Source organism: Cynoglossus semilaevis, chromosome Z, assembly GCF_000523025.1.
Source record: "Cynoglossus semilaevis isolate Cse_v1.0 chromosome Z, Cse_v1.0, whole genome shotgun sequence".
Lineage (NCBI taxonomy): Eukaryota > Metazoa > Chordata > Actinopteri > Pleuronectiformes > Cynoglossidae > Cynoglossus > Cynoglossus semilaevis.
The window spans coordinates 18,405,152-18,431,477 of record NC_024328.1 but is presented as its reverse complement, the minus strand read 5'-3'; the positions used below and the strand labels follow the sequence as shown (position 1 = coordinate 18,431,477).

At 39.8% G+C, this 26,326-nt stretch overlaps 1 protein-coding gene across 3 annotated transcripts in view; it reads left to right on the top strand.

Moving 5' to 3' along the window:
- Positions 1-26,326, top strand: part of kiaa0825 (KIAA0825 ortholog) — a 111,108-nt gene that overhangs the window by 76,794 nt on the left and 7,988 nt on the right. Inside the window, exon 23 of one of the 3 annotated variants that reach the window (XM_017030644.2) lies at positions 21,437-22,744. The exons of the other annotated variants lie outside the window; for them this stretch is intronic. Within the exon in view, the coding sequence (XP_016886133.1) occupies positions 21,437-21,455 (19 nt within the window). The 3' untranslated portion in view covers positions 21,456-22,744. Of the gene's footprint in view, positions 1-21,436; positions 22,745-26,326 lie in introns of those variants that run through there. 3 annotated transcript variants of the gene reach the window in all.

Here is a 26,326-nt window from a genome sequence, read left to right as displayed (position 1 = left end):
GGACACGTAGGCGGGGAGTTAGGCAGTAAGGTCGACGGAGACGTGTATTTTTGTATCCAGGTATGCATGGGTTTTTGACTTGGATTTAACAGGGGAGTTTTTAACAGGGCATGAAACTGCCATGTCTATTATCTGTAAGTAAAACAGAGGGTTTTCATTGAGTATGCAAGTGACACCAGCAACCCTCATAATACAGGTGGCACACTGTCATGGAATGACTCTACGTGCTTGGAGAGGAGGTAATGGTGTGAGGTATATATGGATTTAACGCCCCGCTACATATGAGCCAGAGTGTACGGCTTCATAAACTCAAGAGAAAGAGAATTGCAGAGTTAGAGAGTTTTGAGAGTTAGAAACATCCCATCCCTAGCTGTGCATTTCCTCGTCCTTCCATCCATCCCTTCTTTAACCCCCACCTGAACCTGTCAGCTCTGTATTGCACAGAATTTTCCGGCAGCTCTTCGACATCTCACTCTCACCCTGCCTGTCAAAGACCGCTGAGGGCAGAGAGGAAGAGCGAGATAGAGGGAGAAAGAGAAAGATTGAGGGGAAAGTGAGTGAGAGGATGTACTGATGAATCCCTCTCTCAGAGCAGAGAGTTCACCTCTCAGGTAATCCTATAAAAAGCCAAGGTGAGATGCTCTTCTGCCTCCTGCTCATTATAGCATCTTTACCCTGCACTGCAGCCACTGCTCTCTTCCTAGAGGTATATTGGGATGGTGGTGCAGAAGTAAGATGGGGGTTAGAGGGAGTGATGGGGAGCTGGGCAGGTGGGGGCAAAGAGAGAGCAGAAGGTAAGACCTTCTCACTTTGCACTGTGCTGGTATATTACACCTCATGCAACACATTTGTTAGACTTTTTCTCCCTGCTCTGCCTTTTCCTTCACTTCCTCTTCTTCCTTTCCTTCTTTTCTCCTCCTCTCACCCCTNNTCCCTCTTCTCTCATTCTCTCCATTTCCTTGTGTCCCCCTCTACCTCCCCTTCACTCTCCTCTCAGTTCCTTTTTTAATCTTTTATTCATAGCTTAGTAGGTAATGAAAAATTTATGCCCTGAGTCTGGCATTGAAATAAATGCAAAACGAAAACAGAGGCAGTTTATACTGACAGTCTGAATATCTCTATCTGAAACAAGGTTGCTTGCTGCAAATCAGGAAGCCTGATGCTCTTCTGTTAACTCCGCTGTGTAAATGATGCTTTGTGGTTTCCTGCGATGCCAGAAGATTAGTGTGTTTTTTTCCACTTTGCCTCTGCTCCTGTCATCTTGCCAAAGGGAGGGAAGTGGGCATTTTTTAATGTGCACCACATTCCAAATCTTTTCAGTTAGTCCCCTCCCAAACATCCCTACCCAGTAGCCCAGCCCTACCAGCCTCCGTCTTGTTTGCGGAGTAGTCGATCAAAGTGGGCAAAGTGTTGGATTTGTTGTTTTACACGGTGATTGTATGTATTCTCAGGTGTATTCTCTTGTGTGTGTGTGTGTGTGTATATACACACAACTTTCACAAAGCTCTAAAGTCCCCAGCTGTGGCTTTAAAACATCCACCCACACACACACAGATACACAAATACCAGTTTGGCCCTTACGGCTTGTAAGTAGGGACTATGTCATGCTTTGGAAGTGTGAGACAGAGGCTAACTCTTCCCACCAGCACTGGCTTGTTTCTGCTGTTTGTTTTGGAAATTGCATCAACCCCCATTCATTTGATATCTGTTCTAGAAAACCCCATCCAAGCGCTGTGTAAGAAAATACTTTAACTGAATAAGAAAAGCAGCCCTGTTGCTGAATATGCATCATGCGGAAAAGACTTGTGGAATCGTTACGGCATTGTTATTAAATGTGTGGGGACACACTTGATAACAGTGGGTTTCTGGGTATATTTAGGCAAGTGACACAGCGAATAACAGTATGCACTTCAACTTTGAATGTACGCGTACACATTTGTGTGTTTGTGTACGTGTGTATATATTTATATATACAGTGCATTGTGGAGTCCTGCTGTCAGCTGTAATGATGTGTTGTGCTGGAGTGTCGAGGGCAGAGCGGCTGGCTTGGTCTCAGCCATGGATCTAACTACTGATCTGATACTCTCTGACAGCCAGGCAGTGGGTGAGAGGGAGTGAGAAGCAGAGAGAGAAAGGGAGAGAGAGAGAGACTAGATGCAGCATAGAGAAGGGAGAACGAGGCATTCGGGCTCCGAGAGCAGAGCAGGATGAAGGACAAGCCAGGGCTGAAAGAAAGAAAAACTTCATGGTCGTGTCTAATGGGTAGTTTGAGGGTGAATATATTTGGACACACATACTGTACATGCTGTAATTCAGTTGCTGCTATCAAAGCAAAATAATAATGTTTGGCACTATAGGCAAGGCCTTTTCCTCATGAGAATTGTCATCAAGGCATCCCTTGCATTAGTGTCTGTGCACGTGTCTTTTTCACTGGTGTGCATATGCATGGTGTAAGTGTGTTAGAGTGTGTGTATGTCCCTGACCCTGCCACCATGCCAGCCGCTGGCAGAGCATGACGGCGTGCAGCGAGTCAGTCAGCAATTAAATAAAGATCTTTAATTGGCTGCTTTATACTAGGGTCAGCAGCTGAGAGAGAGAGAGTAAGAGGGGTAGAGAGAGAGTCTTGTCGCGTGCACCTCCGCACATTCACACTAGGCACATGCGTACACACGCCACACGCACACAGGCTTACAATGATATAGTCGCATACACAAACACGCACAGCTCCTGAACAGAACTCAATTATTAATGGACTGATTGCTCGAGTGGAGCTTCTCTGGGAATCTGAACCTGCCACACTGAATAAAATAAAACCACTGCTTTACATTTTCATTATACCAAACCGTGTTTTAAATTGCAAATGCTTCTCGGAAACCCATCGTTGCCCCTCCTTACCTCCTCTCCCCTCCTCTGCCGCCTTTTTGCCTTTCTGTCTCACTACAGCAACCCTCACCTCCCTGTCTCCTCCTCCACGTCCCTTTCCTCACCAGTTCAGCATACCCTCACATACACATATGCACATTTCACTGCTGTTGCATGTGTGTGTATGTGTATGTGTGTACATTCACCATTAAGAAGTCTTATTAAAGCGGAAGGTTGTAGGTGTGTGTGTGTTTGTAAGAGAGAAGGAAGCATGAGGAAGTGCTCCTGGGCCGTAGCACAGCTCCTTCGCTTATTTGCAATCAGGTCAGACAGACAGCAGAGCCACATACACCACTGTCACCTCCCTCTAGACTTTCACCTCTCCCACTCCCCGACTTTTTTCTTTCTCTCTCTTTCTCTCTCGCTCTATCCCCTCTCTAACCTCGCACTCCTTCTGTTTTTTCTCCTCATCTCCAGTGAAATAACACATTTTGTCAAGAGTTGCATATCTCAATTATGCCCTTCATAACAGAAAAGACTCTCCTTCTTTGTTTAACCAACTCTCTCTCTCTCTCTCTCTCTCTTGCTCTCTCGCTCTCTCGCTCCTCTCTCTGCCTCTCTCCTTGTCAATTTCCTGTTCTAATTTACTTCCACAGATTTAATTATCACCCTGCTTGCCCTTACTCCACTGTAGGTTAACTTACATCCCAATCTCTCATTTAACAGTTCATGTGTCATTATGTGACAGGGTTTTTTTTTCTCTCCCTCATTTTTGCAATTTCAATTTTATCAAACATTTAACCAAAGACATCTTTTATTTCCCTTTAGCCCTCGATAGTTTGTTTTTACATCGTTTCAGCAGCTTCACTCAGCATGGCTTACATGCTAGTTATGTATAAGTTATTTCTCCTGAACAAAGTAAGTCAACAACTGGTTTTGATCATTCTGAATAATTATATTGAGTTAAATTAAAAAAAACAATCAAAGAAATTCTCTAATATAATTTAAGCATCCCCACTGATATCATTTCCTGTTTTCCTTTCCATGAATATCGTTTAGGTTTTGGTTAAAGCCAAAGCATTTGTGTACTTTATCTGACAAAACACCATTTGAGTCACTGTAAAATGAATGTATTATTTTCTGGCAGCTTTTGTTTATTAATTTTTTAGTTCTGAACTTCTGCTACAAACACTCATCATGTTGATCCTGTTAAAATTATTTTGATCAAACTGCTGATTCTGCTGCTGAAAATGTGAATGTGTGCTGCATTATACCAAAGGAGGAGTTTATTATTAACCACCAGCAGAGGTGACTTCTTGAATGTGAAGCTGTAAGATGGAATGGTTATGGTAAATTGTGACTTCACGTTCGGTTCAACATATTGTAATCATTTAATGGCAGCAGCTCCTGAACAGCAGATGAACTCAATAATCAATACAATCTTTTACAACAGGTGCTCACACGCCGGTTTTCATGTTTTTAAAACAATCTGTGTCACTGGGTGTGTTTGACAGGCTGTGTGTGCAGTATATATATGTGTGTGTTTGCTCTTTTTTTTTCCTTCTGTGCTTCTATTTCTATGTGCTTCTCTTCGTCTCATTTGTGTATATTCTCTATTCCTACTTGCCTGTGTACTGGGTGTGAGGGAGAGAGTTTAGTAGACAGGGTGAGAGAGAGGGAGAAAGAGAGAGAGAGAGAGATACTAGCAGCGGTTATGGAAGGGGGCAGAGAGGCTCATGGGAGCTGTGCTAAGGGCCATAGTATCACTTCACTGTCTCTCAGGGCCCATTGTTTATGCATGGGGCCACATATACAGAAGCCACAGATACTAGTGACACAGTGAGGCTCCATGTGTGTGCGCATATTTGTCTGTGTGTGAAAATGCCTGTGCGTATATATATATATATATATATACATATATATATATATATATATATATATATATATACACACACGAGTGTGAACAGGATGAGTGTACTTTATGTTGGCATGTTTATGATCTTAAGAGGTGTCCACTGCAGCCCATAGGCAGGACAATGATCTCATCCACCTTTTGTCTCCATCTCTGACGTGTCACCACCCTGCAGGCCATGTTGTTCACCTTCACATTGTGTTTCACCACTGGGAAGCTGTTCATGTTTGCATATGGATGTGCTCGTACATTTGTGTGCATGTGTGTGTGTGTGATTTTAAGGTTTTGATTTTGCATGCGCGAGTTGGCCAGTCAGACAAGTGGAAGGTCAAGTACTTATGGCTGCTATNTTGTGCCAGATGTCCTGTTAACATTCACCTCTCTGGTCTCTTCTGGATTTGTTTCAATTTTTGATTGTTTTTCGTTTAATTGTCTTTGTCATCTTGTAAGATAATGTGATAAAGACACTGCTGCCTGTTACTAGAATGTTAATGTTGCATTTTACACTTTGCTCTTTTACATTTTGAGGAAACCTAATATGTTTTTCTTCTCATTTATGTATCAAGCACACAAATATCTTTAGACTCCTTACATCTACAGTGTGTTGCCTAGGCAAATGCTTTGATTGTTCCATAGCAAGACGGCATGATGTCAATGTCCCACATATGGCTTTATGAAGGAGTAACAAATTATTTAATATATTTAATATTCTGTACACCAATTTTTATGCTAGAGGAGTGTTTAAAAACATGTGTTTAAAAAGGTAAGGCAAACAGTTTGTAATAAATTAAATTAGGTCCAAAAAGGAGATTTGATTAATAAAAGTTGGCATTTTAATATCAAACTAATAGAATGTCACTGCCTGCATTTCATCGCACTGGAAAAACAGTTGAAACAGTGTGTGAGGAAACATGTCTCTGTGTGGACTGATGAAGAAAAATTCAATATTTCATAACTTAGTGCCAGAAGCAAACATAACTGCGGTAATTAGTCAATAAGCAGGAATATGCAACCATGTTGAAACAACAGAAAGAGACATAGCAGGCTTCTAGTAGTTGACTGTCCAGCCATCAAGTTCATGCAGGTCTCTTTATATTTGATCTCCACCTTGGGCTTTATCATCAGCTTTCCTTTATAAATGATCAGTATTTTAAAAATTGACTCTCTATTCCCAGATAAGTCCAGAAAGAAATACTAAAAACAAACAAACAAACAAACAAAAAGGAAACTTCTATATTATAAACTTTATATGCAGTTTTTCCATGCTCATGCTTAATTTGCTCCGTAATTGATTTGAATAGGAGCATATGTTTAGGCATGTACTTACCTAATGTTTATCCTGCATTGCTCTATGTACAGTATGTATACCTTATACTCAGTGATGGTTGGTTGGATGTGTACAAAGGCATACAGTGTGCTCCTCTTAATTAAAATCCAGTAAAATTAAACATTAAAGATCAGGTTAAAGTGCTGAAGTAGTCAGAGGCAAAGATTTTGCCACTGGCATAAGATGCCACGAGGTAATGAAGGTCATATTTGAACTGCTACACTCTCATGGCATAATTTTCTGAGCCCCTGGCCAATCCACCTCCACTTTCACCTCCTCCTCTTCTTTTACATCTTAATAGATATCACAGAGACACTATGCGGTGTGTTAATGTTGCAGCACATGAGATGACATTTCTCTTCTGTGAGCTTCTGAGAGGAGTGGCTATTTGAAAGAAGTGTGTCATTGCAGTTTTGACAACAAGGTGGCACTCTGCACTAAGACAAATCCCCCAAGGCTCTTTTTATTCCCCAGAGAACACTCTTTTCTAGTCAGATAGTAAAGGAAACAAGAAGAAGGAGAGGGACTGGTGGATTCATAGAGAGGGAGAGAAAAATTGAATAAGAGGCAGAGAAAAAAGTGTGTGTATATGTGTGAGGGGGTGAGAGAGGGAGACCTGAACTCGTCTCTGTCTGTATGTTATGGGTGAGTGTGATGCTGCCAATACCAATCTCTTTCCAGACACTCTGCTTGTGGATAAACTTGGTGACTTTGTCTTATTGTGACACATGATGTCGGCCTTATGGTAAAGTCTATACCGTCAACAAATAAACAGAATGCACACACAAACAATGATCATCCATGCAAGAAGTGCTGTATTTATTGACATTTGTCATTTGAAGCACCTATCATTAATATAATTCCTCTCAGTTTTTGTACATCTAAAAAACAAAAAACAAAAGTTAAAGGTCTTCTGAGAGGGTTAACATTTTTTTAAGTTTAATTCCAGGGCAGATAGAAATTATTTAGGTATTTAAGTAAAAATGCAGGACCTTAATTGTCAATAAAGCTTAACCATTTTCATTTCTGTGTGAGTGAGTGTCTACATTCGGGATTCGTGTGTCTCTCTGTGCCCATTTGTATCTGTGTGTACACAGCATGCCACTCCTTTCCTCTAAACATAGTCCAGGTGTGTGTGTGTATGTGTGTGTGTGATGCTGTTCTGTCTGGAAAGAGATCACTGGTAAGTTTGCCCAGAGCCATCTGTACCAGACCACTGACTGAAACATCTGTCCAACACACACATACACACACTTTGACTTCTGTGTCTTTGTGAAGACTTTGGCACAATGTATTCTACATGTTCTTACTATAACCCATGATTTTCACTTCTTCAATTTCTTTTCCTAGTCTTACCTTTTAAACTGCATCAAGGCTTCTGAAGACTGAGTTGTGAATGAGTAGTTTTTAGAAAAGACAAAAATAAGATGGGTTTCTAATTCAGTTTGGTTTAAAAAGGGACTGATATCAAAATGGTTTTATTTTTAAGTTTTGAAAACCTGATCAAATAAAACCTAACACAATGTTTTTGACAACACACTTGACAAAATATATGGCTAAAATTTGTGAAAGCTGTTTCAAAATCTTGACAGACGAGTAATAATATGTTATAGTGATTAACAACACACCTTTTGGAATTATCTGTCTAATATTTGATAGTTTATAGGTCCTAGATATTTGTAATGATTATGTGGTTTATCCAGACAGGAGATGCCGAAAAAAAATTATGTTTTTGACCATTACATTTTTTTTATAAAAATGTAGTAACTAAAGTAATATTTAAAAATATATCCACCTGTGATTAAGCTGAGGGTTGCAGAGAGAAAGACAATAGATTCAATTTGCACAAAATAGTACCAGCAGTCTACAGTTGTGACTTGCTATATGGCACACTGTATCCTTCATGCATAGACATGATGGTACATACATACGTATACTGTACAACTAATCACCACAACCGTTAATGTGCAGTATTTAACCAATCTCAAAAAGACAAAAAATGTTTATTTTTAAGGAAATATAATGTTTGTGTCTTAACCAGTCAATCTAAATTGTTCCAAATGTTTTGATCAATATTTAGTAAAAATCCTGAATTAAAATTAATTTATTCTAAATTAAAAAGACCCATTCAGAGAAAGCGTAAACTGTAGTAAATATAGTGTCATCTGCATATAAAGAGATTCATGAGATTTGATTATTTTCCACTCAAAGAATCCATATGAGTAGCAAAGGGTCTGTCTGTCTAACTCTATGTGCACAGAATTATAAGTATATAGGGGCGCATGCACATGCACACAATCCCTTGAGAGTAGTATACATTTCTTAGTTGTCACACTGCTGTGATGTAGCTGTCACACATTAAGCATATGGCACCAATGGCCCTCTCCCTGCTCCCTCCCCATCCCCAAAACCTTATGGTTCAACGTCAGACATGATAAGTCTTGCAGAATTAGTCTCAGTTCTTGGTTGTAATAAAGGGTCATTATATTCGCATAATGCTGAGGTCATTCTCATTGTAACTGTCAAATAAGACTGAATTTGATTTGATTGTCAAACTATATGTGTGTGGGGGGTGTTGAAGTCTGGGGGCAAAAGGTAAAGATCAAAGATTTTCAGCCTGTGGTTCATGAAAGGTTGATTTGTATAGACTGCGTTGTGTTTAGCCAAAACTGAGGTCATTCCAAACATCTTCTCCCCACTCTTCATCATAACATGGTGAGGACACGCAGCTCATAACAGATGTCTGTGGTAATTTATTTCCTATTTAAATCTTAATGAGTGACAAGCCTGTACACTGAATGCAGGTACAGTTATCAGGCTGATTACAGAGGTGATTGACGTAAGTTGCAAAGTGGATAGTATGTAATTTCCCACATCTGGTAGAAAGTTTTTTTTGTATTCAGTTTTTATAGTGTTTGTTTAATTTGTTAAATAATACATTCCAATGTTAGCCACAGGCCATGTCAAGAATTAGACTAAAAATATCCAACTTTAATAAGTCCAACTTTTGGCAAACATGTCAAGGATTCAACTTCATATTTACTCCGTATGAGTTTGTTTTCTTCTCTGGACGTAAATCGAGCATGTACTTAGCTGTGTGTGCGCATGTGCCTGTGCATGTGTGTGTGTAATGGCCAAGGAAGAACAATACGTTTTCAGAGTCTGATCACCTCATGGTAGTTGTGACTGTATAATCAGGAACTCATTTTGTTGCTTTTAGGGTTGATCTCGATCGACTAAGATTTCACTACTAAATCAAAGAAATAAAAAATAAAAAAATAGAATAATGAATCAAGTGAAATGTTTAATATATTAGCATGTTTTATTGTATGTTTAAAGAACATAATGGTGTGTAGTTTGTCTTAGAATAACTCACAGGAAAACATAGCAATCATAGCAATTTCTGGAAAACTTTCTAGTCATGCAGTATTACTAATGCTGATACACCTGCTTTGTTTTACTATAATCCCTCTCTATTCAGCCATTCTGAGCCTGGAGTGCAGTCGGTTACAACTGAAGATGTGAAACAAAAGACATTCCAGTTTAACTTTTTGGCGTAAAATGGCCTAGAACTTACACAAACTAAAAAACAATGTCTGTTTATTAGTACATGCATAATGTCAACATCAAGTACAGTCAGTGGAAGTTAGTTGTGTATTTAATTCAAATAATCTTCCAGTAGGTGGCAGAGGATGGCTGGGATTGAGAGCTATTGAATAAGATCCTTGTGTTTCTTTCTTCACTTCCTAAACTTCCTATAGTATGTCACTATAGGGTTGTAGAGTTGTGTTCAACTTAACAGGTCCAGGTTACATGTCCAAGTCAGTTAATTGTGAATACATTGAAACTATTAATATATCTCAAAATGATTATATCATATTATTATATCATATTATTATATTATATTATCATTAAGGTGATAATACATACATTTTGGGACATTTTAATTTGGTGGTGAACTGTGAGATGTTTCTTAAGTAAAACCTGCCAGGTTTTAAAAAAAGGTTGGGAACAACTGCTTCAGTTGAACAACTGGTTCATGGAGGGGAGTTGAGTTCTGACTGTTGAACACTGCACTGCGATACCTTTCTCCTCCTTCTGCACTTTATTATCCTTGTTCTTCGCTCCCCCAGCCCTTCTACTCTAAAAGTGAAAGTGCTGATTGCTTTAAAAGACCGTGCAGACGCACGTTGGCAGCCATTATCTATATTTAGAGAGGACCTAGTAGAGGAGCCAGGTCTTTTATCCCAATGACGCTTCTCCATTTCTCCCCCTCATATTCCCCCTATGCAACAGCAGCAGCAGCAACACGACCACCCCCCACTGGTTTGTGTATGTCAAAGCGACATTATTTGGCCCAACGTATGGCCCAGCGTGCCACAGTTAATGAGAGGCTGTTTGAGAGTTAAATGCACATGAATAATCATCTGGGGAGCCAGAGCTGCAGAGTAAAAGGGAGTTTTGAATATCAACACATGCATAGCAGGTCGAGGGAGCGAGTGATTAGAGGCAGGCAGCGAACGCGGACGAATGATAGTTAACTCTGCTGCAGGTCTGATATCGATGTGAACATCATAGTGTCCATTAAATGGACGTTTACCTCCACATTTTTTTACATGCACACATTTATATGTATGCGTGGAGGCAGGAGTGCAGTGGATGTATAGGTCAACATATGTAGGGATTTTACATTAGTATGTAGTGATGTAGGTAGTAGGTAGAGTGTGTAGAATTTTGAATAAATATTTGACTTACATGGTCATGAACCTCAGAATTTCCAGTTAACCATGTCATGGAACACATCTATTTATATAAAATTGCTTATTTAAAAAATTAAAAAACAAAAAAAATGTATGGATTATCGTTAATTTTAACACTTAGTTTGCATTCAAAATTATTCTTTATCCATTTTTTCTACAATAATATTTCATTATTTCTGGTCAGTAAAAACACTCACCTAAATCTTAAACAACATATTAAATAAACAGTCTTTATCAACAGGAAATCTATATTTGAAGAAGTTTCACAGAGAAAAGGAATATTTTTATAGAAAAGTACATAGGAGTTGTTCAACCATCAGCAAACTCTAACTTTAATGATGGAACTCTTTTGTTGAGATTTTTCTAATTAGCACAAACTTACCAAATGAGGCAGCAGTAGACCAGCTGCTCCTTTGTCCCCTTGCATTAAAAGTCGTTGTTTTTCTCTTTGGACTGAGGTGTGGGAGATAGGGAGCTTTACAAACTTAACTTTCTAGTCAGGAAAACTTGGGATATCACAGACTTTGGGAGGTTTATCTTTTTATTAGCTAAATCTTTTGTGCGGCAGATGAAAAGTCTTTCATGGCTAGTAGACACGTTGTCGGAGCGTCCCCACTTTAGACTGGCACTAACTAGGTGTCTCTTCATACAACCACACTTCAAGAAAACACCAAATATCTCCTAAGTGTTATTTTCTCGCTAACAAGGAGAGAAAATTTCTAATTCCCTTCCTGAGATGGGCACATGTGTCTTTAACGTACTTTAAGAGAGAAAAAAAATGCTATAATCCAGATATTTAACTATGCTGCCCTGAGATACAGGAATACTTAGCGGTTGCAATTAGCTCTATTGAATTTCTGGTGTGGAGGCTTTGACTGCTAAATAGCCCGTTGCTGACGTGTTTGCGAGCCTGTCAGGTGTTTGCCTAGGCTTTGGTGGATGGATGTGTAGCTTCCTGGCTGTGGGGAAATAAACTGCATTGATCTGATGAGAATGTGCAGCAGCCAATGAGAAAGAAAACTGTTGTAGGGATGTAAAAATGGAATCTGCACCGTTTTAAAACTGGCAGTAACATGCTGTTTTGTAGCAATGCGTGTTGACACTAGAGTTTAATTGTAGCTGCTTTTCCAAATGCACAATCTCAAATGAAGCAGAACCCCCTCACCCGGCCACCCCCACGAAACAGGACGACTGAGCTATACTTCCATATATTATCCAACTGCCAATAACAGACTAATTAGACCATGGTGCAGGGGGTGTTTTAGCACGCAGGGTTACCGGTGCTCCAACAAAGACCTACTCTGCCCAGCACCAGCCATTGGGGAGAAGGAGTGTAATGGTAGAAGTCAAAACAGGGCTATTCATTTGCTCTTGTTGAGCTAAGTGCATTCTTGGCTCACAGTCGGGGGCCATCGCAGCAGACTGCACGGCTAAAGCCAGAGAGCCCATTTGCAGAGGCAAATGTCACCGTGTCACAGTGCCCTGCATCTTTTTCTCACTGTCTGCTGTCCTGCCGTGCCCTTCAGCTCTAGTGTTTTCCCTGTGTTTACATCCGTTTTCTGCCTCCTCCTCTCCTTCTCTCCCTGTGTTTCTACTTCAACTTCTTGTCCAACCCCTTTAAATCAACTACCTCTTAGTGCCGAGGCCTACCATTCTTTGTAATTTGTACTTCAGATGTTAAACACTTTATTTCCTGAACCACCTTTTTTAATGTGACTGATTTGATACGTTTATTAAGAATATTCTAAGTAAAATATATGATTGTTAACTTTATCAAAATGTAACTTTCCTTTATCTCAGATACCATTTTAAAAGTATTCTTCAGTCAAGAGGGTTAACATATTAAGTCACTTTACCCACCAAAAACGTATTTTAAGTAAAGTTTATTGCAAGAGCCACATTAAAGTTTACATCAATATGCAACGTCTTCTTTGAGAAAATCTCACGTCCGGTTGCCTAACAGAACTCTTCAACTTTGTCCATGACCTGGATGACAGAGAATCTTCATAGACATACATGCATATGGCCTTACAGCATGAAGATCAACAGTTACATCCCTGGTACTAGCTGATGGAGTCTATGTAAGAGGTTACCAAGTTCTCATTGCGTGTGTGTTTACTGTTGATGCTTCAGTTTCTTCCTACAGACATGCAGATTAGAAATCAGTTTCACTGGGATCTAACTGGCCATTGGTGTAAATGCTTGTTTGTCTTTATGTGAGGCCATGATGAATGCAGGGAATGGCCTTAGCTTACTGTGGACCTCCTGGCTGATGTAGGTATTTTGGGTATGAAATTTTATTTATTTTGCTATCTGAATGAGTTGTTGTCAAATGACAATTTAGCACATATGTTTTGACTGTGTTACATTGATAATACCATATAGAAATTTAGGTCCAGGAGCAATGCTAGAGAGGTCCAGCAGGAGCTTTTTCTCAAAGATGAAGACTTTAGACTTTGCTGATTTATGTCATGAATAATCAATAATGGTCAGATTGCAATGTGTTTTATATTAAAGAAAAAAAACAAGGGCCTAAACTTTATCTTTAGAGGCCAGTAGTTAACATATTATTAAAAATCAGTTTAAAATTGGAGGTGACTTCCAGGTGGTTGTTATTAGTTCCACAAACCAAAGAAAGAACAAGGGGTGAGAATCAGAAGGCTTCATCCCTTAAAAGACATTTTAGTATGCAGACATTTTATTTTATGTATCTGCCCCAATTAGGCTTTATCGCAACTACAAACCAAGCAAGGGGAAATGTACTTCTCCCTTTTTTCTTCTGAATTATCATCTGTCCTCCTCTTGATGGTTTGACACAGATTGTTTCATCTTTCTGGTTCCTGTTTGTATTATAGCCGGTTCATGCCCCTGTGGTTCGCATGGTGCCACTCTATCACAAACCCAAACAGTGTACATGTGCTCTCATCCTGACAAAAATGTTTTATAAGGTACTAACAGTGTGTGTGTGTGTGTGTGTGTGTGTGTGCGTGTGCGTGCATGTGTGTATATGCAGCTGCCAAGATAATGAATAGGCGATGCAGCTCATGCATGCTAATGTTATGTTGTAAGCAGTTTTGTTGACAAGTGCTAATACTTCTTTCATACTATCATCAAAAGCAGCTAATACAACAGCCATTACTCCGCAGCACTCCATGCAAGACATGATGGATTGTGACCTTAATATAGGTTAGCTGAGTTTTGAAAGTTAAACAACCTGCAATAAATCACAGAACTATTACAATGCACTTTAATTGGTTAAGGACTGTTTATTTCCTAAAGAGGGGACGAAAAATTGGGTTTCTGCACTTTTTAATTTGCAAAGTGCATTTTCATTACAAATGGCAGTTTAATATTACCCTCCTTTGTCATGCAAAATAGTGCAACACACTGGCAATCTATTAATTGGACAAAAATGCAATGCCAGCGTAAATCCTTCTCGCCTCTTACTCCGTTTCACTGTCTCTCCTTCATGTTTCTTCTCCCTCTCCCACTCAGGTGGTAGGAACAGGTACCATCGATCAGAACCAGGGACCAGGTAGACAGAGTTAAACACTCTCCTGCCTCGTGCCTGTGCTAATGGAGATGCAACATTAAAATGGAGTACAAATAGATGCAAACAAACAGATGACCGTCCATTATCTGCTATATGGCATTAGCTTATTAGGAGATAGTAAATATGAGGGACATGCTTGGCAATTATGCCTGCCCCCTGTTGGTTTTGGTTGTCATCTCTTCTTTACAGCAGACGGATATGGTTAATGGAGTATTTGATTTTCTTCTACGCTTTTCAATTAATAATACAAACTAACCACGTCATATTCATGTCATCAGCGTATCTTGTGAATTTAATGCAAACTATACACTCTGTGTGTGTATAATCTTTTTTTTTTTACATGTGCACTGTCAATAATCTGGGAGTAAACTTTAGCTTGACTCCCTTGTAGCCCTTTTGCTAACATCTGTAGTTGCAAAAGCACATTTATTTATAATTCAGTTTACTGTAGTTTATTTTCAGTAAATACACTGACAAGGCTGCCTTTAATATTTAAATCAGCATTGGTTTTCCATATTTCAACAGAGTTTACAGCTTTTATTCTACCATTCACTGGCAGCAGTATTCATATTGTTCTTATAGGCAGAGATTCACAGATGAGGCCGTAGACCTGATTGGAACTGTAACTGCATTATGACCCTTGTACAAAAGCATTGTCAATCAATTTTAATGGTACTTATTTTTTTAAACACATTTCTTCTAATGTTGACATTTACTCACAATAGTGAGTATTCAGTGTGATCCTTGATCCTGTTGATTAAATCTCTGTGGTGCTTGAATGTGCTTTGATTGCAGGGTCATTGGTCAAACACTCTTACCTCATTTCTGCTTTACTCATTGGGAACTCTGGAACCTTAATTCCCCTATTTTGTTATTTATTTTTTGCATTAGAACATGTTTATGTACTCTTTATTATGTATTTGTATTCAATAATATTATTTAAGAAAGCCAGATTCAGGTTTTGAATCCTGAAAACTGAGACCAGAGTGACTCCCTGACACCAGTGTTACGACATGTTGCCAGCTGGCTTTGACAGTTTGCCACCTAGACATGTCACAGTGCTGTCCTGTGTCTCTAACCCTCATCGACAGATACACACGCGCAAGCACAAACATAACATTACATGCACGACTCTCTCTCTCACACACACACACCCACACCATACCCTCGAGGCCATCACTCACTCGTCATTCTTCGATGCCTCGTAGACCAATCAGGCGTCGTCTCATGAGACGCAGTGTCACACATTTATGGATGCATGACAAAGTGCTCCTTGATTTCCCAGTGGCCACTGTCTGCAGCCTGCTCACACTTTCAAACACACACACACACACACACACACAAATGTGCACGACACATTTCACATGTGATACAGGAGAGATGTCAGATGTTCCTTTCAGACTAAGTGAGATGTTGTGAGCTCTGATCAGAAGACACTGGTCCATTTTTAAATGTTAATGACTGTGAGCAGAAATATAAGTAGGAGTCTATTATGTTTTTGACATTTACATGTCAGAAAAAATGTTTGCACAAAAATGCTTATATTCTACTTAAAACCTTTACTGCGCTCCAACATTCAAGTGGTTTTTATTCACTACTCATGCAGTGAGATGCAATGTAGTGCAAAAAACAAGGTAAAGAGTTAGCCTCTAAAAGCATGTCGTTTTGACTCTTATGAGATGTGAGGCCATAGCCGCCTCTTTCAGACTCCTCGTGGTTTGGCTTTGGACCCCAATTCATTCTACAGCAGAGAAACGTCCATGACCTGCCAGCGTGCCCCCCACCGATGGAGTGAAGCTTCTCTTTGATGTTGACATTTTAAAACAAGAAAAAAGCTCTGTGATTGACCTGTGTTTCACACTGAGATGGGCTGTGTGAAAGAGAGAGGGAGAAAAGAGTGAGAGAAATAGCAGTGGTTTCTTCAAGTTATTCAGGTCTCTCAAAGTTGCCTCTGTATGACCTACAAAAAACAGTGATTTTGTTCAGGGAAAAAGCATTTTGGACCCATTACTCAAGCCATTGAGGTTGTGCACTCATATGAAACAAGGCAGAGACTGTGGGCGTCAAGGCAAAGAAAGGTATAGCACCAAAGCTCAATTGCAAACATAGCTTTTATGCTGGATGAAAGCAGAGCTCCAATTGGCGAGTGCTTTCAGAGTCCTCTATGTATGGGTCACACTGAAGAAAGGCGTACAGTAATGTCACAAAGCCATTTCTGCAACACTTTTGCACAATAACGGCCTTTTCTCTAAAATCATGTTGTTTATAATAGGAGACTGAGAAAACAATTGCACAAAAGTAGCTTTGAAGCCTGAAGCTCTGCAGAGAGTCAAGGAAAAATACACAAAAAAACCTGTGAGAAGGAGAAGAAGGAGAGCCTAATCTTCATAAACCAACAGAAAATCACCATTTAACTGCTGGGGTGCATGTGTGCAGTATGTGTGTTATTAGGAATAATACTGTGTGTGAGAGTGTCTCTGTTTGCAAATCATCCTGTGTGTGCTTAGAAAATACGTGTATTTGTGTCACTATCTCAGGTTTTTTCGTTTCTTTTTAAGTAAGCACAAAATGCAGTACCCAAATCCCTCCCTTCACCAAACTCTTTTATCAGCCACAAATATTTTGTGTTTTACAGACACAGAAGCCACGGCGTCCTGATGTTGTGACACCAGTTGCTATGAATTCACCAAATTTTAATTGCTTGTGACATAAAGCCTGTGCTTAACCAAAACCCCAACACAATCTTAAGCATATATGCGATAAATTAGACGTAAATCCATTTACAGAATGGTGTGTTCGGAGTCCGCCGTTCAATCCTGAAGTGTTTTGGGTAATAGAGTAATCCTTCCTAATAGGAAATACGCACACCCACGCAGTTCTTTCTTACAGTACAGTTTGATTGATTAGCTTCTTTGCAGGAATTCCATGGATGACATCCTGGTGTGGAAATCCAGGTGTGATGATCCTTTATTCTTTTCCCCTTTTTTTATGAATGGAGCAGCTGCAAACTGCAGACTGGGAGGATCTAATGACAGACTGTTAGAGATATGAGACTGAAGGAGGAAGAGAAATAACGAGAGAATGATGGATAACGACGTTGTCCGTTATGATCAAGTGCTAGACAGTGTTAAATAGGTTTTGCTTTGAAAAAGGTTTTTGTTTGTAATTTGTTTAAATATATAATGTGCAGGAGGTGCATTTAAAACTTTCAAAACTTTTCTCCACAAAAACTAAAAGTCATACTTCCCTTCAAGAGTATAACAGTGCTGAGGACTGGCTAATCGTTGGAGCTGTACTCCGCCCACGTTTTGAAAAACTTTAATGGTTGTCATTTTAATAGATAATCACAAAGCGTAAGGGCTACTTTCTTGTTTTACCATAACAAGAAAAAAAATTACCACTTTATAAAAATAACAATAAAAAAATTAATTCTTTACCATAACAAATACATCTAAATACATGTGGCATCAAGCTATTTTCCTGGAGGTCAGTTTTCTATACTACAGTGACCTTCAGGAAATTCCTGCAAACTGCGTATTTTTAAATATTCAAGAGGTGTCTTTGACATATACAGTCAGCTGTTTTTTATTATCTTATTTGTACTTTGTTTACTTAACTAGCGTTATTTGCCCTTTAGTTAATTCAGTCAATCATTTATAATTCCTAAGAGTAATCAAACATGACTTTCTATTATTTCTAATTCTTTTGATTAGGCATAGTTGAAAAATAGATGAGACGTGCAGCTTTTTCTCCCCAGCAAACATTTCGACACCTCAGAGCCATGTGTCCTTCACTCTCTCCACGTACTTCCTTCACCTCATCACTTCAATCTTTGTTAAATGGCTCTGCTCCACATGCACCTCAGTGTGGTGAGGATGGGGAGTTTGAACGAAGCCCAGTTGCGATGCAAACAAAGACAGACAGAGTGAAAGTGAATCTGCTGTGAAGAACTCCATTCGTCTGTGTCTAAAACACTGGCTGTGGCCATGCAGAAAAAAAGCACGGGTTTCTTTATCCAATCGCAAGGCGTGACTTTAAAAAAGTGAAAGTACCTGCAGCCGTGTTTCGGCTGGCATCAGGTGTGACAGACAGGACTGTTGGCAAACAACATAAAGCACCTGGATAGGAACACTAGCTGGCCAATAAGACAATGATTGATTCCCTGGTTTCCCTCTGTCTGAATCAACTCATTGTTTTGTCTTTTGACGTTGGATTAAGGTCGATCTGGTGGAGAGGGGATGCTTGAACTCTATCGATGGGTTCATCCCTTTGTGCCTCACCTCGTCTACATCTTGAACCCAATGAAGTGGTCAACCACCGACGGTGTGTTTTCGCTCATTCCGGGTGTTGCAATACAGTACCAGCAGATTTAGTTTGAATCTTAGTGTCAAACATGCACACGCATACACACCTGTCGTGTATGTGGGAGTGACACTGACTTCTGCTCTCTCTCTCTCTCTCTATCTTTCTCTCTCTTTCTCTCTCTTTCTCTCTCTTTCTCTCTCTTTCTCTCTCTTTCTCTCTCTTTCTCTCTCTTTCTCTCTCTTTCTCTCTCTTTCTCTCTCTTTCTCTCTCTTTCTCTCTCTTTCTCTCTCTCTCACACACACACACATGCACACAAGACAGTCCCCCACAGAGACACCTTTTCACACACTTTACACCTCAAGAAGATCACTATCCTGAGGATTTATAGATCCTAATAGACATTCCTGGCAGTGCCCTGGATGAGATGTCAAAATTGATGGCATGCAGACTTTTATTACCTGGTATGGTGTGTGTAATTAGGTTAAATAGATGGGGTTGGACACGCATGGTAAAGGCTACATTTCCCAGCCCAGTTGGATTTATTGGCCACGCTCAGCTCTCTCAGGTCTGCTCTAATGCACTCATTTGCATGGGGGCACATGGAGCTGATGTGTGTGTTACTGTTACGTCAACCTCTAAGCGCAGGGGCCAGCCTATGAATAGTTCAGTTCAGCGGTTGGCAACAGCCTGGCCCCGCCAACTGTCTATTAGCTATGATATGAAAGCTGCCTGGCAAGTGTTAGATTGATACTTGACACATCGAACAAAGCTCATTGTCATTGTAATTACTATACGTTGAGTCTTAATTTCATGGTCGTCCATATTGCCAGTGTGATAGTGGGCTGTCTGTTACTTACATCTTCAGTAACAGCTGTCTATTCAGCCACTGTATCCAGCCGCCTTTCATATGTTCAACAGCCTCCGAAATAACGACTTCATAATGACTGTAATCACTTCAGATGTAATTATAAAGCATAGCCATCGGTACAATTAAACAGTATTTTCTAAAGAAACATACCACTTTTTTTTCCTTGTGCAGATGTCCAACCAAGTGTAAATCACAGATAAACTAATAGCAGAGGACTATATGTGTTATGACCCGTTCATTGAATAGACTCTAAGAGGGAACACTTTATACCAGTTTCTCTGTCATTTGCTTGAGGGTCCATCACATCTGTCTGTAGAGTGCAAGCAGATAATGAAGTGTATTAATGAAGTAAGTTTGATAACGAGAGTGAGCTGGCCAGCAGTAAATGACAGTGTAGGAGTGGAGGCAGTGACAGTAGCCTGCAGTGGTGGATGTTACTACGCAGACTTCGGTGACCTTCACGAGGATCCTGTTTCCCCTCCAATACCCATCATCAGATTGAATCATTGAAGGGGCGTGTGTGCTTCTGCGGGAGTGTGCATGTGCGTGCAAATGTGGCAGGATGATCTCATTCGCCAAGGTCTCCCTTCTTTCCTTAGTTTGAGGGGAACAAAAATAATCCTGCAAAGAGGGACGTTCACACGCATTACCTGTTTAGGGTTCTGGGCGCTTCAAGGCCAGGCAATTGGCTCGGAGCAGCTGAACCATGTTCACTCAACACACACATGCACACTAACATGCACACATTAAAACCATTGAATTTGATTTGCATTTCCTTGAACCTGACTACTCCCTTCTACATCAGGACAATCCCTGTAAGCCCTCCACCGGGATGTGGGAACCTGCAATTTGTCTGATATTTCCTTCAACCTCTTCTGCCCCTTTTTTCTCTGTCATGCTTTTAAATGCACTATTTCTCATTCTGTCTAATTTAATTTCCCTTTCTTTCTCAGGTTTAACCTCTATACATTCACCTTTTTCCCCTGTTCAACCCTTCCTTAGCCTCCAGGCGAGTGCAGAGAGGTCTGCAGAAGACAAGGCCCATTGACAGGCTAGAGTGGCAGTAACTTATTGTCTATTGATGGAGTGTGACAAATCATGTGGGAACGCAGGGGTGCGTGGCAGTGAGAGCCAGGGTGTTGAGTGCGTGAGCGTGCCTGCATGTGTGCATGCATTTAAGATGTGTGTGTGTGTGTGTCTGCGTACTGATGCCCTCATGTATTTGCGTCTCTTTGTGTCTTTGTCTGGGCATGTGTTTGTGCGTTGTGTCTCAGTGTGGGGCAGGCGGGCAGAGCCGGGACCCTTCACAGCTCATTTAGCCCAAATGGGGCCACCTGGGTGGTGAGGGGGCTCAGCAGGGGAGGGCCCTGGCACTCTGGAGCCCTGCTGACAGCCTCCAAATATAGGGGCTCCTCTGGCCTATTAATCAACACAGCCACTCTGACAAATCACCACAACTATGACCTAATGAGAAGGGGGAGAGAGGAATGAGGGCAAGAGGGGGGAGGTGGAAGGGGCAGAGGGAGTGTATGGGCGAAGGTGGACAGGCTGTAAGCGTGGAAGCTGAGGAGTGACAGAAGGAGCAGTGGATTAATGAAAAGGAAATGAAAGAAGGAGTAGCCTGATGTGGTGACTGGCAGAGCAGGGCCATGAGGGTATCCCATGAGGTAATAAGAGGAGAATGCTATAGCACAGTTGTCATCAGCAGCTGACCTACGCCTCTGCCAGTCTGCTGAAGAAAAACAGTTGATCAGTTATGAAAGGCCAAATCATGCGCCCATGTCTGGACTGGCGAACACCATTGCCGCTCCTCCAATGATTTTAAGTCACTTTTTTTTTCTTTTTGCAGATGTGTCAGTGCAAATTAGAGGTGAGAAGACATTTGAGTGTGAAAGCACACAACATTGATGTATGTCTCCTTCTTTGGTTCCCACCCTGAGGTGAGCCAGCATCTAATCTCCCAACTACCAATCTCAGGTCCAAATCACATTAACCAGGATCAGAGGTGAAACTGGAGCTTTTCAACAGCAGCCTGTTCTCACTAATGAACCCCCATGGCCATCCACTGCATATTACAGCCACACTGAGTGAGGGGGAGAAACTTTTGCAATAATCATTATGTAATTGCACAATGCCTGGGTTTCTGTTGCCCTGACATTTCAAAAGCTCGATAGCAATATCTTTATGCTCCTCTAGAGGGAATATGTTTGGAATGGCTCTACTGTATATGATTGATGTTTTTCTGAGGCTAAGCAATCTACTTTATTGTAATTATATCATGTCCAACTGAAGTTTATTCTCCACAATATTCCTTTATTTGGAATGAATTCTGTGTTGAGAACATAGATTGGATTAGATGGCATTGATTGTGTTTGGTCTAAGTGACCCAGCTGTTATGTCACTCAATCAGAAGTGTGGAAAGCATATGAACAGACATGCTCACACCTGAAGAAATGTAAGACAGAACAAAAGTTGTCCCAAAGTCTTTCTGTTACTTATTTGGTTATTGTACTTTCCCTAAAAGTCATTTTGGAATTGAACGAACAACATGTTAGAGTTTTTGATGTTCAGCACTCAGTGGTCACTACAGAAAATTACGCACACACACATGCACACACACTTTTTGTGCCAGGAGACCTGGGATAATATTGACTCATGAGCCAAAACTTGTAATTAAGCAGTTACCTGTTATCTGCCAAAAAATAAAATAAAAATCACCCCACTTTATCAAGTATGTTGAAAGCTTTTTTTGCTATAGAGTTTGCATGTTTCTGTGGTTGATTAATATGCAGCTTGGCAAAATCTATTTAGTGAATATTCAAAAGTAGCAGCTTCTTATTGACTCGATTCTGTCTGCTACTTCAGCTCCATCACCAAGTCCAGCTTTGGGATGTATGTGATGAACTAAGCCGTGGCCTGTCTCGTCCATCGACTGGCCCAGGATGGAGGGCCAATAGAGGGGATGCACAACTGCATGCTCCTCCCATCCATTACCTACTTATGGTTAGGCTGCAACTGCTACTGCCTCCATGCCCATGATTGTGGAAGTGACACACACACACACAGTCACACAAAAAAGCTTGTTAGGTATGCACACACCATCTGCTGCAACTTCACACTGACTGAGGCCCATCGATGACACATTGTGCGTGTGTGTCCATATGTGTGTGTGGGGTGCCCCCCATGGGGGGGTGCTCATTTCTGTCCTATACAAATAATTTTAAAAAGATTGTAAACCCTGTATCAGGTGTTACTACTGTCCTGAAAAAAATATTTAAATAAATCACAATTGTATATTTTATAATGAGCTAGTTAAAAGAAATTAAATCTATTAATCTAGTATCTATTAATCTATAGCTGAATAGGGATGTTATTTATTTTGATAATATATCAGATATGCATTCATTTATTTTAGTGTTATAGCTCACAGGTAACTTCAAATTGACTATAATGTAAGTTCTAATTGTTTTGTGATTGTTGGCTTCAGCACATAGCTGTCGGAACTAACATCAGCCTCTTTACATTCAAAAGTGCATTTATCTTTGGTAGTGTAAATTCCAAAGGACTTCCATCAAATTACCTTTTAAAGGCAGACCCCTGCCCTACTGTCTTCTCTGCTACTCAATTAAATCTACAAGGAAACTCCACTGAGTAGTCGACAAGATTAGCAAATAGTAGAGACAGAGTAGCAACCCTGAATTATTTTTTAAAGGATGAAAATGACTAATGTCATGTGACATTTAGTGTTGATGATGGCAGGATCAGCAGCAGCCAGTAAAGAAGCATATTAGTGGCCATTTACGCTCTTTATATGACCTACGTTTTTTGTGTCACCCAATGAAAAATGGCAGTCCCTCAGTCTTTACACAGAGTTTGACAATCTTTGTATTTCACTTGTGACAAATGCAACACTGCCAGAGGGTTGAGTGTGTGTTTGCTCCTCTTGGCTGACAATAGACCTTCACAGCATCAAAACCTCTACAAGGTGAGGCACAACGTCAGTGTCGCGCTTATCTTCTGTTCACTGCTGTTGGCAGAAGAAAGACGACAAAACACAGAGAGGGTAGGCCTTATGATATTTCGTGAGGACATGATAAAGATCAGGAGATTAGAATAGAGCAGAACAATAGATCATCCAGAGTGTTTGAAAACACATACAGCTGTAATTAAGTTACTTTTTTTTTTTTCAAATGAGACGAGGCCGGGGACTTTTTTTTTCGCTGTGTACTGCAGTGAAACCTGCACAAAATGAAATGTCAGAAATGGTAATAGGAGAAGTCCCCAAATCTGATACAGCACAATGAAACATCTCATTGAAATCATGCATGAAAACTACTTCATTACCATTCTAGACAAATATTAGTCATCAACATCAATGGATAGATAGATAGATAGATGGATAGATAGATAGATAGATAGATAGACAGACAGATAGATAGATAGATAGATAGATAGATAGATAGATAGATAGATAGATAGATAGATAGATAGATAGATAGATAGATAGATAAATAGATAGATAGATAGATAGATAGATAGATAGATAGATAGATAGATAGATAAATAGATAGATAGATAGATAGATAGATAGATAGATAGATAGATAGATAGATAAATAGATAGATAGATAGATAGATAGATAGATAGATAGATAGATAGATAGATAGATAGATAGATAGATAGATAGATAGATAGACAGACAGACATACAGACAATTATATTGTAATGGTGGAGGGGATTACCTTTTTTGTATTTGGGGTGTCTTATATATTTGCAGATTTCCTTTTCTTCATCTAAAAATACCCTTTTGCAAAAGAAAGAAAATGTATGTCAAGGAGGAAGATGGTGTTTTACTTAGACATTGGTTAAAAAAAGCAGTGTACTTTACATTGAACCTGCTCTGTGCTGAGAGGTTTCACTTGTAGGAGTAGACAACAGTTACCTGAAGCTATGGGAGTTGGGTGTGTACACGTCTCTACTGCTGTTCCCTCTACTTCAGCCAGTGACTGTAATAACGAAGGTAAATTAGTCTGGCTGTCACTACACGAGGATAACATTTTATTAATTCAAATATAACAATCTAACTGTGAGGTCCAACAAAAGACATTAACACTAATTAAAGAATATTTCTGATGGAAAAATACAAAGTGATCGCTTTATATGACTACTATGATGTGGCATTTCATGGTTTTTATACAACACCTGACAATAATAGAGCTAAAGAAAAAAATCAAAACAATTATTCTATTATTTTTTATATAAATAAATTCTAGCTCTGTGTCATCCCTGTGTCTGCTGAGGCAGTACTTCGGCTCCATCATTCTCATTGAAATCAACCACAGCAGCAAGTTACCCAACTAAGACGCTACATAACCCATAAAAAATTGAATATGCCGAAATATGCAATTTATTCATAGCTGCTATGGAAATGATATATGGTGGGGTTTGAATAGAAGTTTTGCCAGATCAATGTTTGAGAGCGAGGCCTTTGTCTCTCTGCAAGTCGCACTTTCTCAACCCCCAGTGCTTCTTAGTAGATTTCACAGTTTATATATGCACAGATGACAAAGAGAAAGTACTGAATAAGTAATAAGCTATTTCCTGGTAGCACACTGAGGTGAAATCGCTATGAACATCTCTTTTCTCCTCTGTGTGCTGTTCAGTGGGGAGTTTGCATGATTGAATGCTTGTTCTCAGTGTTTGTGCCTGTGTGTGCTTGTATGAGAGCGGCGTAGCATCTAAAGCTACTGACTGTTTATGTGAATCATTTTTTGTTCATTAATTCATGGCTAATATTTTATGTATTTGGAGGCAAAGTTTAAAAGAGTACACCCTCGTGCTGTCACAACACACAGAGGGAGTTGATGTAAAGTGGGAGCCAAATACTTTTACTCAAAAGGAAGTTGGGGCTTGGCAGATTGTTGAGTGGAAGGAGAGACTTTAAGAAATGTTGATGGCGGAAAAAGGGGCAAATATTGACTTTATGCGGGACATAGGTGGGGTCGAAATGATGGAGAAGATAATGGCGTTCAATATCAAAACAACCATCAAGTGGTTGTACGTAGATAAAGTTCTGTTATGAACAACTGTTGACCTAAAATATTCCTTGTCCCTGAAAGGTTTGAAGTGGTACCTCAGCAGCCCTTACTTCTAATCTCTACCCATATTTGAAGACAAAATCATTAGCCCCCACAACTGCACTCTGCCAAGGTCAAAATTGCCACCCACCTTAAGAAGTGACCTGCATAATGAGCCATAGCAAAAACCAATGATTTGCATTAACACATTAACATAGCCATCAACTAAACCATTAAGACTATTAAAGCATTTGAGGAAACACTTAACAGTGGATGAACTTAAATGGCTGTTAATGGGTAAGATAGGGACAGTGTATGTGTCAATCATCACAGCCCTAAATATAAATAAAAAAGTAGTAACAAGTTTTGAGGAAATGTTCTCGTACTTGTTAAAGACAATTGTATGTACTGTAATTGCATTTAAATAAAATAAATGACATTTAAAACAACATTTTAGCATGGTCACATGACTACACTTCAAATCACCACATGATGGACAAGCACAATGGCAGTCTTCATTTTACAGACTAACGACAAAACATAGATTTCCCTTGCTGTCATTTGTAAATTCAGAAATTACCAATATGGTTACCAATATTGTCTGCTAAAAATAATGTAAATTTAGATTATTGTACTACTGTACAAGTATAAAGAATCAATTT